The sequence below is a fragment of the Vombatus ursinus genome, unplaced genomic scaffold (assembly GCF_900497805.2).
Source record: "Vombatus ursinus unplaced genomic scaffold, bare-nosed wombat genome assembly UNPS02014818.1, whole genome shotgun sequence".
NCBI classification, from domain to species: Eukaryota; Metazoa; Chordata; class Mammalia; order Diprotodontia; family Vombatidae; genus Vombatus; species Vombatus ursinus.
Genome location: NW_020954596.1, coordinates 18,231,854 through 18,249,068, shown reverse-complemented (window position 1 = coordinate 18,249,068; position 17,215 = coordinate 18,231,854). Strand labels below are relative to the sequence as shown.

The window sequence follows — 17,215 nt, the reverse complement described above, 5'->3', positions numbered from 1 at the left end:
CACTGGGGTCTTTACCACCTTGGAAAAGGCTGAGGCCAATCTGAAGGATGGAACAAAGCATGTAATCATCTTTGCCTCTTTTGCTGATACCTCTATATTTGTGATGAGAGCGAACCATGAAAAATATGACAATTCTCTTATGATTGTCAATAATGCTTCCTGCAATACCATTTGCTTTCCCACACCACCCCTTCCCCCCAAAGGCTAAGGTCATCCCTGACAATTCTGGCATTGTAGAAGGACTCATGATCATAATCCATGACATTTCTGCTACTCAAAAAACAGCATATGGTCCCTGTGGCATGATGAGCGTGGCACTGTCCAAAATATCCCTGATTCCACTGGTGTGGGCAAGGTCATCCTTGAGCGGAATAGGAAGCTCACAGGCATGGTCTTCCTTGTTCCTAATCCCATTGTATCCACTGTGGATCTGACCTGATGCCTGAAAAAATCTGCCAAACATGACAATATAAATAAAATGGTGAAGCAAGCAACAAAGGGGACCGTGAAGGGCATGTTAGACTACACAGAGGACCAGACTGCATCTGACAATGATATCCATATTTCCCTTTGATGCTGATGCTGATGCTGGTACTATGCCCTTAACGACCAATTTATCAAGCTAATTTCCTGGTATGATAAGTATGATTATAGCAACCACGTCATAGACTTCATTGTCTATATAGCCTCAAAAAAGTACAAAGCCATGGACCTTCATCCCTAGCCAAAAGAGGAATTCTGCCACTGGGGAGTCCATATCCCAAATCTATTTCACTACACTGGAGAATCTTATACTCCACACACTCAGTCCCTGCCTCAAGGCACTCCTGTAGTAATAGGGAAGAAATGATGAAAACATAGATCTTTTTAGGATATTATTTTTGGTTGGGATTTTTTTTTGGTTTGTTTGTTTATATGCATGCAAAGTATCAAATTTTAGTCTTAATTGGGGAAAAAAATCCTTCTGTTTTAGTAGGAGAAAAAAAGTAGAAAAAAGTTTTAGTAGGAAAAAAAGACCCAATAAATAAAGCATGGTTTAACTCAACCAATGCATAGTCATAGTACAATAGTTTGGAACATATTGTTACTGGCTAGGAATTTGTAGTTAGTAATTGTGCTGTGAAGATAACCAGGAGATTCCAACAATCTCTGCAACTCATACCTACCTACCCCTCTTCCATCCTGAGTCCAAAACAAAGAAGTAAAGGAAGGAGATCCAACATGAACTCTCAGACATGACATAATCAGAAAAATTCACAAGTCCTGGTGGTGGCTTATCATTCCCTTACTGGAACTGGCGACTACAGGGATAAGAGGCAGGGTATAAGGAGAGAGAGCTGGACAATATTTTTTTGTGTCTTTTGATGGGACATGTTTAGGAAATGTTGGTATGTGTAAAAATAACTATAAACTATCTATAGAAATATTGAATGACCTATATGAGGTTCTGCAGAGTAAAACCAACAGAACTAGAGTTTTATATACCCTGACTATAATCATATAAAAAAGGAAACAGAACAGAAATAAAAAGGTGGCAGAATTTCCAAAAGGTCTGAAAAGGGATACACAGAAAAACATCTTATTTCTTATTTGTTGTTTATTATTCTTGATTTTCAATGTCAGTCTGTCTGTTCTTCAACCCTCCAACAGTGCCCGTGGGGTCAGATGGGCCTATCAAGAAAAAAAGGGTAAGAGTCTCAATTCTAAGGTGGTCTTCCAGCTCTTTGTGTAGTAAGGAGATGCTAAGAGGATGGTGAAAGGCTCTAATGGTCAGAAATTTTCTGTAGGTATTAAAATAATCTAATGTTGAGCTATGGGAATCACATGTCCAGAGAACAATGGGAGTCCAAATAGATAGAATGGCAGTTGGAGGAACTACACCACCACCTATATCACACACATAACCATTCTCAATCTAGTCAGCTATGAAGGAAAACTATAGATGATGAGTCTCTGACAGTTAAGGAAATAGATTCCAATACAAGTAATGGTACCCTCACCTCCCTACCAAAGGAAAGCTGCTCAGCACACACATTCATCTAGCTATTGGCTTGAGTAAGCTGCTGGTCAGGCTAAAAGCCCACTTCAGTCTGTAGGAGACTGAAGAGAGTCCAGAGAATATGGTCAGTTCTGATTTCCAGTAAATGGCTTCAAAATTACCTAGTTTAGGACATTTCCCATTTGATCAAAATGCCACGTATAAAACTTTTTAAAACAAAACCCCTTCCTAATTATCAACTCTGTCCTACACCTGCCCTTTTTTAGTCCTTCCTCATTTTCCTACTGACAAGCTTAATGGAAATATATGGGACTCTAGGGCAGGGGTGGGGAACTTGCAGCCTTGAGGCCACATGTGGCCCTCTAGGTGTTCAAGTGCGGTCCTTTGACTGAATCCAAACTTCACAGAACAAATCCCCTTAATAAAAGGATTTGTTCTGTAAAATTTGGACTCAAAAGGCCATACCCAAGGACTTAGAAGGCTGCAGGTTTCCCAGCCCTGCTCTAGAATATTTTTAGGTTCCTCTCTTTGTGCATGTTTTCCTCTTAACCCCCCCCCAAAAAAACCCTCTGCCTCAGTCTCCTTAACTGTAAGATAAAAATAATAACCCCATAAACCTTAGGATTATTGTGAGGATAAAATGAGTTAATATATATAAAGCTCTTTGCAAACCTTAAAGAGCAATATAAATGCAAGTTATTAATATCACACAGCACCTTAAATGATTTCTGGAATATCTAATAGCTGATTATTGGCTCCTTTGTATTCAAAGACACCTTCGGATACATGTTCAAGTGGTGAATTCAAAGAATGCAGCTTCACTGGACATGGACATCATCAAAGTCAGGAAGACCGATTTATCCATAGAAGGAAAGCTAATCAGTGTCACTGGCATCTCCAGATTCCAACACTTCAAAGCCCTCTCATTTGGCAACATCAGAGGTGGAGAGTTTCAAGGGCTATGTTCTGTACTGGCAAGTTTTGCTTTCAGCAAACCACTATGGTGCTGGAGAGTTTTGTTCTTTTGTGTACAGGCGATCTCCTCAACATTCAAGCTCTTCTACAGGATCCTCTTTGGCGGTAGGTGCTGGAACAGGTGGCAGAGAAAGTACAGGCCCTCGACACACAACAATGGTGGTAAGCCTGCAAGTGTGGATCAGACACTGAGCAGAAGCCATTGGATATGCAGTTCTGAAGATATGGAAACCCATTTGAAACAAAATAAAATTTAAAAACCAATAAAGACATGGATGACTAATATTTTTAAAAAGTATTAGACATATGTTTTTGAGTACTTTAGTCCAAAAAGTTGGAGTTATGATCACTTAGTCCAAATTCCTTATTTTACAGATAAAGAAATTAAGGCCCAAAGACGTTAAGCTTCTTGCCCAAGACCATACAAAGTTAGTGATTTAGTTGAATTTATTTCTAATTGAAAATTTATTATCTTTATTCCTCAATCCAGTTCTCAGTCATGATAAACTAATGTCGATTGCCAGTTCTGCTAAAGCCTAATTATCTAACACATCTGACAGAGGTACAGGGTTCCATATTTTTTTGAGAAACAGAACATCCTTTTCTTAATGCTCCTGTTGTCACTTCAATATTTTGGATATAAAGGAGGACAGAAAACTGTATACAATTGAAAAATGAAGACTTCAATAATGTTAGCTAATTTTGCTGACAGTTCCATTCTATGAAAGGTGTAGCCTTGGCCAAAGAGGCAAATGCAGGGACGTCAATAAGTGAGAGCTAGCAATTTCGAGTAGTTTATTTTTTTTTTTTACTTTGTGAAACTGAAAGTTAAAAAAAAAGTGCCATAAGTGTTAAGTTACAATTACGCTGAAAGATTTCCTTACCCAGGTTATTTAGGGGCATTTAGCACATACTTTCATTCCTTTTATTTATTTTTATTTTGTGGGGGAAAATGATCTCTTTTCACATCAACTTAAACTTAATACTTTTAAGATCTAAGATCAACATTTATTTACTATGGATTTTAATTAATATCCACAAAAATTTCCGGATATTTTGCTGAGTGGAGGGAGGTTATATCATTTTATACATATTTTAAAAAATCTTAGAATTTTATAACTAAAAGGGATTTTAGACATACACAGTCAAGGATGAGGTTAGGATAGCTGCATGAGCATGAAAATTTGGGTAAAGACTCTTCAAAAGCAAACTGGGATGATGTTTATATGACTCAAAGTCTAGAAATAAAATAAATAAATAAAATAAAAATATAATTACTTAAACAAAAATGATAGGGCATTAACTTTGTTTACTACTTTTATCCATGTATGTAATAGTTTCCCACATTTTCAAATCAAGTTATATGGTGTAGAATAAGCTAGGACTTAAGGGTCTAAGTTGAGTCCTCAAGCTCATTACTAATGCATATTTCTTTAAAAAAAGAAGCCTGGAGGAAAAGATAGGAAATACTTTAAAAAAAAAATACAAAATATACAAACTAACTGGATGGAGTTAATACCTAATTAACTAGAAAGATAATAATTGTTCATAACAGAGCTATATCAAAATCAAAACTGACAGCTATATTATGGATTACACTATCAAGAAGATATTTTAGAGAGTTAGATAAAATAATAAGAAAAGTCTTGTGAAAGAATACAAGAATAAGAACTTCAAGGGAAATAATTGGGAAAAAAAAGTATAAATGAAGGGAGCCCAGAACTACCCTACCTCAAACTGTTATAAAGGGGTACAGTGCAAAATTATCTGGAACAAGTTAAATGAAAAAAAAAAGTAAATCAGTAGAAGAAGCTAGGATAAGCAGGACTAGAAGCAAACAAGCATAGTGCTCAATAAAACCTAGATCACAAACGACTAGAGGATGGACTTTTTGGGGGAGGAAATACTAAGAATGCTGCTTTGAATATATTGGTATATGTGAGACCTTTCTGTGATTATCTGTGAATATCTCATATATGCCAACATTTTCACAGTAATGTTACCTGTGGTAAGAAAAAGGTAAAAAACAAAAACAAAAATAACAACAACAAAACTGTGCCCATAATTTTCAAAGTAAATTATGGTCTCTGAATGTGAGAGAATTGCCATCTAGGATAAGGAATGGTGAATCTGAAGAATTCAGAAAAATATGGGAAGGCCTGTATGAAGTGAGGCACAGCAAAGAAAACAAAATCAAAAAAACAATAGCTACAATGTCTCTAATAATGTAAACGCAGTCAACATTAAAAGACAACAGAATTCAGGTCAAAGACACTGGCCAATATTGGTTCTATATAACTGCAGTTTAAAATATACTTCTTTTCAGTTAAGACATAGTATGGGGCAGCTAGGTGACTCAGTGGATAGAGTACCAACCCTGGAGTCTGGAGAATCTGAGTTCAAATCTGCCCTCAGACATTTGCTAGCTTTGTGACTCTGGGCAAGTCACTTAACCTTGATTGCCTCCCTCCTCAAAAAAGAAATTGTAATACAAAAGCAATAAGCTGCATGTATTATCCCAGCTAAAATTACTGTATTAGATGGTTTTGCTGAATTGGTTTTTAAGGAAGGCATTACATAGTCAGGTGTGTTTTGTTGAGTCAAAAAAAAAAAGTACAAAAAAAGTAGTGGCCTGCAGCTTAACCAGATGCCCTTTGTTAGACACAGTTGACGCACTTCCTTAACTGTGCTCCTCTGTTATGGGTGAGAAGAGGTGACAATCAGTCATTAAGAAGGTACAGTGATGTGAGAAATAAATATACATCCAAAAATTGATAAAAAAAATTATCAAAAAATGTTTATAGTTTTGGAAAAAGAAAAACATGAAGTGAAGAAAGCAGAAGGAGGAGATCAGTAAGGACCTTTGCTATGACTATATAATATAAGAAAAAAACAGACTGACAAAGGAATGAATGAAGATCACTGAGAGGGATAACAGAAATAGAGAAAGTGATGTTTTTCTAGATAACCATACACTGAAGTGAATTTTTAAAAGTTTAAATGCTCATAAATGTAAATTTAATTGGTTATGTTATTGTTTAAGGTTATGTTCCTGTTGTGCAGATTATATGTATGTGTGATAAATAGTACACATATGTACATACATATGGAAATTTGCTTAGAATCAGCACAGTAGTGCAGAAAGAGAAAAAGATTTGGAGCTAGAGAATCAATGATGTTAATATTTTCTAATGGATAGAGCACTAGATTTGATGGCAAAATATCCAAATCCTAGCTTTGCAACTTACTATTTGTGTTTCCTGGGTCAACTTACTAAATTTCATAGGCCTTGGTTTTGTCATCTGTACAATAAAAAGACTGAACTACAAGAGGTTGAGGGCCCCTGCTGACTCTAAATTTATTCTCTTTAAGATTCATGGCTGTAATCTAAGACAAAAGAAAAATATGCTCAGTGAGCACTGCTTCTTCAATGACATGTAAAGTATTAAAGAAATTTTAATCATTAAACATTAAGCTTATAATCCTAATAACAATATGAAATGTCATTACTGTCTATCTCTCTATCGTCCTTTCCTTTACCCAAAAATGTCATTTTCTTCACCAGAACATTGGAGACAAACTAGCACATATGATAGATGTGAAGGTAAATTATAGTATACATCCCAAACAGGCAAAATTCAGGGATAATATCAAACAAAAAAGTTTTAAATGATAATTTATAAAGTATAGTCCCAGCAATAGACTATGTTTTTAGAGGGCTAGTCTAGCTTAGTATTAAAAAACATATCGTTTTTTTTGGAGGGGCAGTAAATTAATAAACAAGTTGTTTGGCCACGGGAACCCATGAAACAAAGCAAAATACAAAACGACCCTCAGTCCAATACTGTCCCTTCTGTTTCTGCAGTGATGGAACAGAGCAGCAGAAAAGGAGACAGAGGTGCTAAGACAGCTGATATACATTTTAGACAGCTGAGATACATTAACTCCTAGCTCCTAGTACTTTAAATGTGAGATTCTTGTCCAGTGACCATAGCAGGGCCTGACTACTGAAAGAGTTGAATTAGATCCATCTTGACAATCTTGCTAAAAAAAAAATGACAAAAAGATGTAACTAAATGAAAGGATGCCTCAGAGGTTTTCTTTGGAAAGGCAAATCAAGGAGTTGTTGGAGTTAGTTTTAAAGAGTATCTAAAGGCCACAAGAAACAATTTCATAGGACACTTGTTCAGCCTGCACTGCACGGGATATGCAGAGGCAGGAGGATACCACAACAATTACTGTAGCTTATGTCTGACTTTGTCACTCCCCTGCTCAACAAGCTTCTGAGGCTCCCTTTTGTCTCTAGAATTAACTATAACATCTGTTTGGCTTTTAAAGCCCTGCACAACCTAACTGCATATTCATATATACTATTCTCCTTCATACACTACATTCCACCCCAACCTCACTACTTGCTGTTCTCTCCAGGTGACATTTCAGCTCCTGTCTCCATGCCTCTTTTTGTTTTTGTTTTTGTTTTTGTTTTTTAGGCAATTGGGATTAAGCGACTTGCCCAGGGTCACACAGCTAGTAAGTGTCAAGCGTTTGGTCTGAGGCCAGATTTGAACTCGGGTCCTCCTGACTTCAGGGCCGGTGCTCTATGCACTGCGCCATCTAGCTGCCCCACCATGCCTCTTTTTGTACAGCCTATGCCCACACACAGAAGACACTTTCTCACTCCCTTCTGCCCTCTGTGTCACAGAAATAAAATGCCATTTGTAAACAGAAGAATTTGAAGAGCTTCACCAAACACAAAATCTCTCTTCAACACGGACACTAAGCTGAACCTTCTCCATCACAGCGGCGAAACTCCTTTAGCGAGCCCCACCTAAATAAAGTTTATCATCAGAAGATTGTAAACAGGGTTATTTTTACTGTTTCACCTTTTAAAAAATCTTGAATGATTTCAATATATGGATAGAAGACTTTAAAAAAAACTATAAAGGTGGCAGCTTCCTCTACCAAATAAAATTCTTTTTCATAATTAAAAAAAACAACTGAGATTTCTTATTGTAAACATGTTTCAGTCAATTTAGAAACTGTCATAGAAAGAGCACTGGATTTAGAGTAAGAGGGTCTGGGTTCAAATATCACCTCTGTAAATGGTGACTTATGTGACCTCAGGCAAGTCACTGAACCTTTCTGGGTCTCAATTTCCTAAAAAGAAATTTAGACTCAATGGTTCTGAGAGCTTTTCCAGCTCTAAATCTATGATCCTATGAGAGGGTCCATGGTTGATATCACCTCCATAAGCCTGGTTGTTCACTACTAAGCCTCACATTGAGGATGTCCTCAATTCACATACAGATGCCTCATAAAGATTTTGTAGAGATGGAAGAGTGGGGATAGAGGACAGTAGCAACTGATGTTCTTTCAGTATTACTAAAGTTCAATAAAATTAGAAATTTTTAGAAAAGAGGATTCAAAACTGTTACTTTAGAGGATTTAATTCCATAAGGAACACATAAACAGATTAAAAAAAGGAATAAGTATAAAGATGATGGATCAAAGAATAGACAGAAAAGGAAGAGAATTACAGTAAAGAAGGGAACAAGGTAAAAAAAATCTTTTCTACAAAAGAGTGAAAAATAAACTAACAGAAAAAGAAGTTGGAGGAGAGAAGTGATTTTGAATTAACCACTTAACTGAGAGGAAAAAAAAGAAAATACAAAAAAAGTGAAAAATTATGTAACCATATAAAAGGAAGAAAGAAGAATTAATCAATGATTAAAACTTCAAAAATAAGGAAAGGGGACACAAACCCCAAGGGCAAGGGGTTTGGGTTTTAGTCAGGGAGGAAGACAGCCTGTGGGAACAAGTTTACCTTAAAATAGATTAAGCAAAAATAAGCATAGGGACAAAATTCTGTTTTAAAAGGGGAAGGGAAAAAAAAACTTGTCATTCAGAAAAAAAAACACTAGAAACAAAAATGGATTAAATGTGAACTTAATTCATTAACTTTAAATATGAATGGATTAAAAAATCCAACAAAATGAAAGAAAGCAACAGACCAATTTAAAAAAAAACTAAAATTAAAAACTAAAATCTGTTGCTTATAAGAAACACATATAAAAAGCAGAGACACACAGAATTAAAATGAGGGGATAGAACAAAATTTACTATATATCAGGTGAATCCAAAATACCAGGAGCTGCAATCAGGAAAAAGCAAAAACAAAAATTAATATTATAAACAGAGATATACAAGGAAATTATACCATGCTGCAAAGAACAATAGATAACAAACCAATAACAATATGAAACATGTACTCCAAATGCTCTATCATCTAAATTCATAAAGGAAAAGTTAACTGAATTGCAAAAAGATATAGACAGTAACACAATAATAACAAGAAACTTTAATATCCCTTTCTCAGAGTTGGACAAATTTAACAGAAAGATAAACAAAAGGGAAAATACAGAACTGAAAAAACTGCTGCATAAATTAGAGCTAAAATACTTATGGTATCTTCTAAATGGGACCTTTAAAGAATACTCAGCATCACATGAAACTTAAAAAAAAATGATTATATGGGTTAGCTAGGTGGCGCAGTGGATAGAGCACCCATTCTAGAGTGAGGAGGACCTGAGTTCAAATCCAGCCTCAGACACTTGACACTTACTAGCTGTGTGACCCTGGACAATTAACTTAACCACATTGCCTAGGCCTCCCTCCCCCCAAAAAATGACTATATCAGGGCACAGAGATACTGTAAACAAATATAAAAAGGCAGAAATGTTAAACATATCTTTTATAGAATACAATGTAATAAAAACAGTAATCAGTTCAGGAAGTACAAACAAAAGATATAGACACAAATGGAAACAACAAAGAAATCATAAATGGATGGTTCAAAGAACAAATCATAGAAAAAATAATTGAGACAATAATAATAATAAAATAAAATACCAAAATTTCTAGGATGTAGCAAAAACAATCTTCAGGAGAAAAATTATATCGTTAACAAACATACATTAACAAAATAGAAAAGGAGAAGTAAATATGCATTTTAAAAAATTAGAAACTGAATAGTCAATTCCAAAACAAGCACAAATGAAGAGAGTGAAAAATAAAGGAGAAATAAATTGGAAACCAAAATGATTATGGAAATGATCAAACTAAAAGCTGGTTCTTAGAAAAAAAACTAACAAAATTGATAAACCTTTAATCAACTTCATTAAAAAGAGAGAAGAAAAACAAATTAAGAAAAAATGAATGAAAAAAGTGAAATAACAATCAAATAAGAAGAAATAAAAATAATGATCAGAACTATTACCCATTTATGTGCGAACAAAACAGAACACAAAATAGAATTACCTTCAAAAACAGAAAATTATAAGAACTAAGATAGAACCAAATAGAGACCTTAAATAATTCAATCTCAAAAAAAGGAAAGAGAACCAGTTGTAAAGGAACTGTCAAAGAAAAAAAATCCTGATCCTCTTGGATTTACAAAAGAATTCTGTCAATATTTAAAAGACAATTAATACCAATACTTCACAAATTATTCCAAAAATTCAGAAGGAAAGCATTCTATCAAAATATTTTTATGGGCAAAATATTGTCTTAACACCTAAATCAGGGAATAAGAAAGCAAAGGAGGAGAACTATAGATCAATATCATTAGTCATAAACAAAAGATATCAATAAATTTTTTTTTAATATCCCTTATTTTATAGGATGGCTGTCCAGGAGGGTAAATAAGGAGTCATGCCAGGGGAAATGTAAGAAGTGTAATAATAATAATAACAATAATGATGCTAATCACAACAACAAGCAGTGTTTACATATTGCTTTAAAGTTTTCATAGGGCTTAGCAAATATTATCTCATTTCATCTTCACAACAACCCTGGGAGGTAAATGCTAACATTAAAACCATTTTATAGATGAAGAACTAAGACAGATAAAGGTTAAGTAACTTGCCCAGGGTCATAAAGCTATTAAATGTCTGAGGCAAGATTTGGACTCTGGACTTCTTGACTCCAATACAGTACTCTATCCACTATGCCACTCAAAACAAAACACATTAATAAAAATTTACTGGAAAAAAAGGAAAGAAAGAAAACAATACTTGAACCGAGTCTTACAAGAAATAAGGGATTTCAAAAGGCTTCAGTGAGGAGGGAGTAAATTCTTGGCAAAGAAAGATAGCCAAGTAAACAAACCTTTCATGGGCCAGGCAAGGTGCTAAGCACTGGAAGTACAAGGAAAAACAAAACCATTCCCAATCTTCAAAGACTTTATAATCTACAACCTAGGGGTAGGGAACCTGCAGCCTCGAGGCCACAAGTGGCATTCTAGGTCCTTGGGCTCAACCTTTTGACTGAGTCCAAGTTTTACAAAACAAATCCTTTTATTAAGGGGATTTGTTCAATGAAGTTTGTTCAAACGGCCTCACTTGAGGACCTAGAGGGCCAGATGTGGCCTTGAGGCTGACGGTTCCCCATCCCTGAAAGGCACAGGGACAGGAGAAAGTAGTATGTGTATAGAACAGCAAGTAGGCCTGGATTGTAGAGTATGACATAGGGAGACTAGAAAAGTGGGAAGGGTCAGGTTGTAAAGAGACTTAAATATCAGAGTTTATATTTGATCCTAAAGGCAAAAGAGAACAAAAAGTTTATTGAGAAGCAGAGTAATATGATCAACTATGCTTCAGGAAAATCACTTTCACAGTTACATACAAGATGGATTGGCTTGGGAAAAATCAAATAGTAGGCAATTAATAGTCTAGGGCAGAGGTGTCAAATTCAGCCATGCTAGGTGCCCCCCAAACCAGATTAAAATATTTGTCCTTTTAACAAAAGAAATAAAAATACAATGCAACACAAATAATGTTAATTGGTGATTTTCTAAGTAAATATGCTGCAGGCAGGAATCTGTTTCTACTAGAGTTTGATACTATTGGTCCAGGGGAGAATTGATGAGGGACAGAACTAGGGTTCTATTCCTGGAGAAGAAAGGACATATGTGAGATATGTTGTAGAAATAGAAAAAACAGTCAGTCAGTCAGTCAATAAACATTAAGTGCCTACTATGTCTCAGCACTGTGTTAAGTGCCTGGGATACAAGTAAAGGTAAAAGATAGTCCCTGCCCTCACAATAAGCCAGTTCTCCCCACTTCACACCTCCAATACCTGAGCAACCTCTCCAAACTTCATCCCCTTCTTAGTCTCAGGGTAGTTACAATCTGGTAACTGGGAACCCCAGCAGAAGCTATGCAGGTGCCACTGGGAAAATCTATCTTCTCAATATAACCATCCTACTCCTCCCATATGACCTTTGCCCACCTAGGGAGGAACGCAGTGGGAGCCTTGCCTCCCTCCCTTCGGTTGTGGGCGAAGTGGAATGAGTTTCATGGGATTACCAAATGTGGACAGATGCAGATGTCATTACTTTCTTTTTCCTCTCAAACTTGCTCCTCTACCAAACTTCCTTATTAGTTTGGAGGGAACCCACATCTCTCCAGTCACCCAGGTTCACACCCTCAGTGTCACATTCTCACTCTCTATCACTTCACTTATCCAATCAGTTGCCAGAGATTATCAAGTCTATCTCTACATCTCTGTCATCTGTCTCCTCTCCACTCTCCTGACACCACCCTAGTTCAGACCTTCATCATCTCTCACTCAGACAACAGTAACTTCTCTCTATAGATATACTATTTCACTTGGTTATCTCATCAATTTCCATAGATTCAATTACTATCTCTATGCTGATGATTCTCAATCTATTTATCCAGTCCTAACCTCTACGTAAGCTTTGATCTTTCATTCAACTGCCTATTGGACATCTCAAACTGGATATTCCACAGATGTCTTTTTAAAAATAAGTTTTTATTGATATTTTCTGTTTCTTACATCATCATAGCTATCCCCAGTATCTTTCCGTCTCCCCCTTCTAAAGAGCCAATCTCAAACAACAAATATTTTTTCAAAGAGGAAAAAATACCAGTGCAACTGATCAATACATTGAAAAAGTCCAAAAACATGTGCAATGTCTAACACCTGTGGACCTTCCACCAAAGGGTGGGTGGGAGCTGTCTTCTCATAGCTCTTCATTTGGGTTACATGGGGTATCTTTAGAATTCTGTTATATTTACTGTTGATTTTTTTGGTGTGTCATTCTTTCCATTTACATTGTAGTAGTTACTGTGTATACTTTTTTCTTGGCTCTGCTTACTTCACTCTGCCTCAGTTCCTGTAGATGTTTCCATGCTTCTCTGTACACACTATAGACATAATTTCTAATAGCACAGTAACATTCCTTTACATTTGGGTGCCACAGTTTGCTTAGCCATGGCCCAATTAATGGGCATTTACTCTGTTTCCAATTCTTTGTTATCACAAAAAGGGCTGCTATAAATATTTTGGTGTATGTGGGAACTTTTTTCTTATCGACAGGTTCTTTGGAGTATCAGTTACGTAAAAATTCCAAATCAGTTCCGTAATCAGTTCCTCTGTTTCAAAGAGTATAGACATCTTAGTCCCTTTATTTGCATAAGTCCAAACTACTTTCCAAAATGCCTGTACCATCTCACAACTCCACCAACAATGTATTAATGTGCCTATAATTAGTATTATTAATAGTGTGCCTATTATTATTCCACAACTCCTCCAACATTGAGTATTGCTATTTTTTGGTCATCTTTTCAAATCTGTGAAATAAAACTACAGGCTTATTTTGATTTGCCTTTCAATCGATCAATAAACATTTATTAAGCATTTGCTATGTGCAAGACACTTTGCTAAGCACAGGGATACAAAAAGAGGCAAAAGACAGTCCCTGTCCTCAAGGAGCTTAAAATCTAAAGGGGGAAACAACATGAAAACAAATATATAGCAAGCTATGTATATGATAAAGAGGAAATAATTTACAGAGGGAAGGTATAAAATTAAGAGGATTTAGGAAAGATTTCCTCTAGAAAATGGGATTTTACTTAGGACTTAAAGGAAGCCAGGGAGATCAGCAGTCCGAGCGGAGGAAGACAGAGTGTTCCAGGTACGAGAGACAGCCAGAGAGAATGTCTGGAGCTGAGAGATGGAGTGTCTTGTTCATGGAACAGCCAGGAGGTCAGTGTCACTGGATCAAAGTGTAAGATGTAAGAAGACTAGAATGATAGGAGTAAGTTATGAAGGACTTTGAATGACAAACACAACAGACTAGAAAACTTTTGCACAGAAAAATTAAAGCACCTAGGATTCAAAGGGAAGTGATCAAATGACAAAAAAACCTTTGTATCAAATTTATCTGATGTGTTTAGTATCCAAGATATGCAAACAAAACTACACACATACATACACACATACACATATACAGAGAGTGTGTATATCATTTCCCTTCATATCCTAGGCACATTCATTTTGTCTGTGCAAAAGTTTTCCAATCTGGACAAAAGCCTTGATTTTTTACCTCTGTAACATCTCTGACATAGCTACACCCTGGTGTAAGCCCTTATCGCCCTGACTACTGCAACAGCCTGCTGCTTGGTCTCCCTGCCACAACTTTCTCCTTACTCCATTCCATACTCAGTTGTCAAAGCGATCTTCCTAAAGCATAGGTCTGCCCATGTCACCCCTCCCCCCCAATCAATAAATTCCAATGGTTCCCTGTCACCCCTAGGATTAAATATAAAAACTCCATGTACTCTGTGATCCAGTGAAACTGACCTCCTTGGTGTTTCTTCCTTGTGAAACTCCATTTCTCAACTCCAAGTATTTTCACTGGCTGTCCCTCATACCTAGAAATGTTCTTCCTCATCTGTGCCTCTTAGCTTCCCTGACTTCCTTCAAGTCTCAGCTAAAGTCCCACCTTCTGCAAAAGCCTTTACTAGTCCTCCTTAATCCAAGTGCCTTCCCTCTGGGACTACTCATAATTCATCCTGGATAGATCTTGTCTGTGCATACTGTACATGCATGTTTTCAACCCTATTAGACTGTGAATTAATTAAGAGCAGGGATTGTTTATATCCCCAGTGCTCAGCATAGTGCCTGGTACATAGTAGGCACTTAATAAAAGTTAGCTGACTGGCAGGCATTTATGAATTTATAAATTAATATACACATATTGGAAATATTTGTTTAAAAATATTTTATTAAGAATGCACAATAAAAAAAATTGGAGGACTCTTATCTAGTTCAACCTATTCCACAGAGAACCCTCTTTCCAATATCCCCAAAATGTAAGCATCTAAGCCACTGCTTTAAGACCTCCAGGAAAGAGGAAGCCCATTTCACCTTTAATTAGGATCATAACATTATAAATCTCACTACTGCTGGGAGGGTCCTCAGAAGCCAAGCCTTCTTATTAAAGAAATTGAAGCCCAAGTAAGAAAAGCTACCTGCCCAAGGTCACAGGGATGGTGCATGCCAGAGACAATATTTTAAAGAACTATGTCCTTACATGGAGCCAAAGCCTGCCCCTCAGCAACCTGTACTCATCCATCTAAGTTATGACTAATTAGTTAAGTCTAATCTCTCTTTCACATGACAATCATTCTAATACTTGAAGATGCCCATCCTGTCTCTGGTGAAGGATTCTCCCTCCGTTTGGTGTAGGGACAGAAGTGCCTTTCCCCTACTCATCTACCACCATCTTACACTCAGATTGATATGATGTCAGTATCGGAAGGGACTTTGAGATCATCTTGTGAGGTATTTAGGCGGTACAGTGGATGCACCGCTGGCCCTGGAATCAGGAAGTTCACTTCCTGTGAGGAAACCATTTAGCTTCTCCGTGCCTCATCTGTAAAATGGGGATAACATATAGCACTTACCTCCCAGGGTGGTTGTGAGGATAAAACGAAATGTATGTGAAATGCTTTGCAAATCTTAAAGCAAAATACAAATGTTGAGTAGTTATTAACAATTAATATTTCTATGGCACTTTAAAGTTCACAAAGGGCCTTCCTCACAACAGCCCTTGAAGGCAAGCAATGCAAGTATTGTGTCATCCTCCTTCTACAGATGAGAACTCATCGCATAGAACAAGAGGCTCAGAAAGGTTAAATGTCTTGCCCAGGGTCTCCAGAGTTGGTAGGAAAACATGCCTGGGCTAATCAATCAATCAACAAACACGTAACAAGGTACGTGCCAGCCTGGGAGGGACCTTGTGATCATCGAGTTACAGCCGTGCCATTCCACAGATGAGGTAAACTGAGTCCCGAGAGGTTTCAGTGACTTTGACAGCAGGAGGATAACAGAGAGAAGCCCATGAGCCCCGCTACCCAATGCGGCTCACACAGCCGGGCCCACTCCCCCTTCTCCGTTGCCCTGGCAACTCACTCACCACTTCTCGGGCCCGGCTGGAAAAGTCCCCTTTGGGGCGGGGGCTCCTGCGAAACAGCTCATCCCGGGCGCCGTCTGAGCCGCTGCCGCCGCCGCCTCCGACCGCTACCCCCAGGGCCTTGTTCCGGGTCTTCACAGTCTTCACACTGGCACGGAACAGCAGCGTGATATCCACCGCCATGGCTCCCGGTCTTCTCCGCCACCGAGTCCACCCGGCCCCGCCCACTACGGAGACAGAGGGGCTCGGTCCTCCTCCCGACCCTCCCCCGGCAACCGGTGTCAGGCAACCGAGGTTCCGCGCCCTGCCCAACCGCCGGAAGTAGCGAGGCTGCCTGCGCGCTCCCGGGAAACGCTCTCCCCTCCCCTCCCCTCGAGAGCGCGCACGCCACCCCGCCACGCCCGCCGAGGGTATCCGCGTTCCCCGCGTCCGCTAAGTTGGGAATCACCCCTCTAGAGGCGGGCAGGAGGGAGGGAGGCAGCCGTGGAGGGGCGGGGCTGGAAAGGTTGGCAGAGATTGGTTAGCCCGTAGAGATTGGCAGACTGAGGCCCGGAGAGGGAACGTGGCTAGTTAGTGGTCCAGACGAGCTTCGAGTCCAGGGGGTTGGATGAGACGCAGAGCGAAGATGGAGCAAAGATGCAGAGCCGACGGGGCCCTTAGGTCTTCCAAAAGGACCCCGAGCTACTTGGGTAGACTGGGCGCTCCCTGAGGGCAGGGATGGTAGGCGCTTAATAAATGCTTAGACTGACTTCCTTAACGTTTTTAAATAACTAAAGGTAATGCCAAATTTCAGTGAGAATTTAGTGAAAATAAAAATGTAACTTTCCCCCCATTCATGTTCATATATCCCTCTGAAATCTAAGGAGTCGTTGAACACCAGGTTAAGAACCCCTGATCTCGCCCACCCCCCCCCTTTTCTTTTTACAGGTGAGGAAACTGAGGCCCAGACAGGTTGAATG

At 38.1% G+C, this 17,215-nt stretch overlaps 1 protein-coding gene across 2 annotated transcripts in view; it reads right to left on the bottom strand.

Moving 5' to 3' along the window:
• STX18 (syntaxin 18) overlaps positions 1 to 16,547 on the bottom strand; it is a 135,497-nt gene extending 118,950 nt beyond the window's left edge. The window contains exon 1 of one of the 2 annotated variants that reach the window (XM_027836249.1): positions 16,260 to 16,547. In XM_027836249.1, the coding sequence (XP_027692050.1) occupies positions 16,260 to 16,439 (180 nt within the window). In that variant the 5' untranslated portion in view covers positions 16,440 to 16,547. The remainder of the gene's footprint in view (positions 1 to 16,259) is intronic. The other variant, XM_027836250.1, reaches the window with a different exon arrangement.
• Between the last annotated feature and the right edge of the window lie 668 nt (positions 16,548 to 17,215).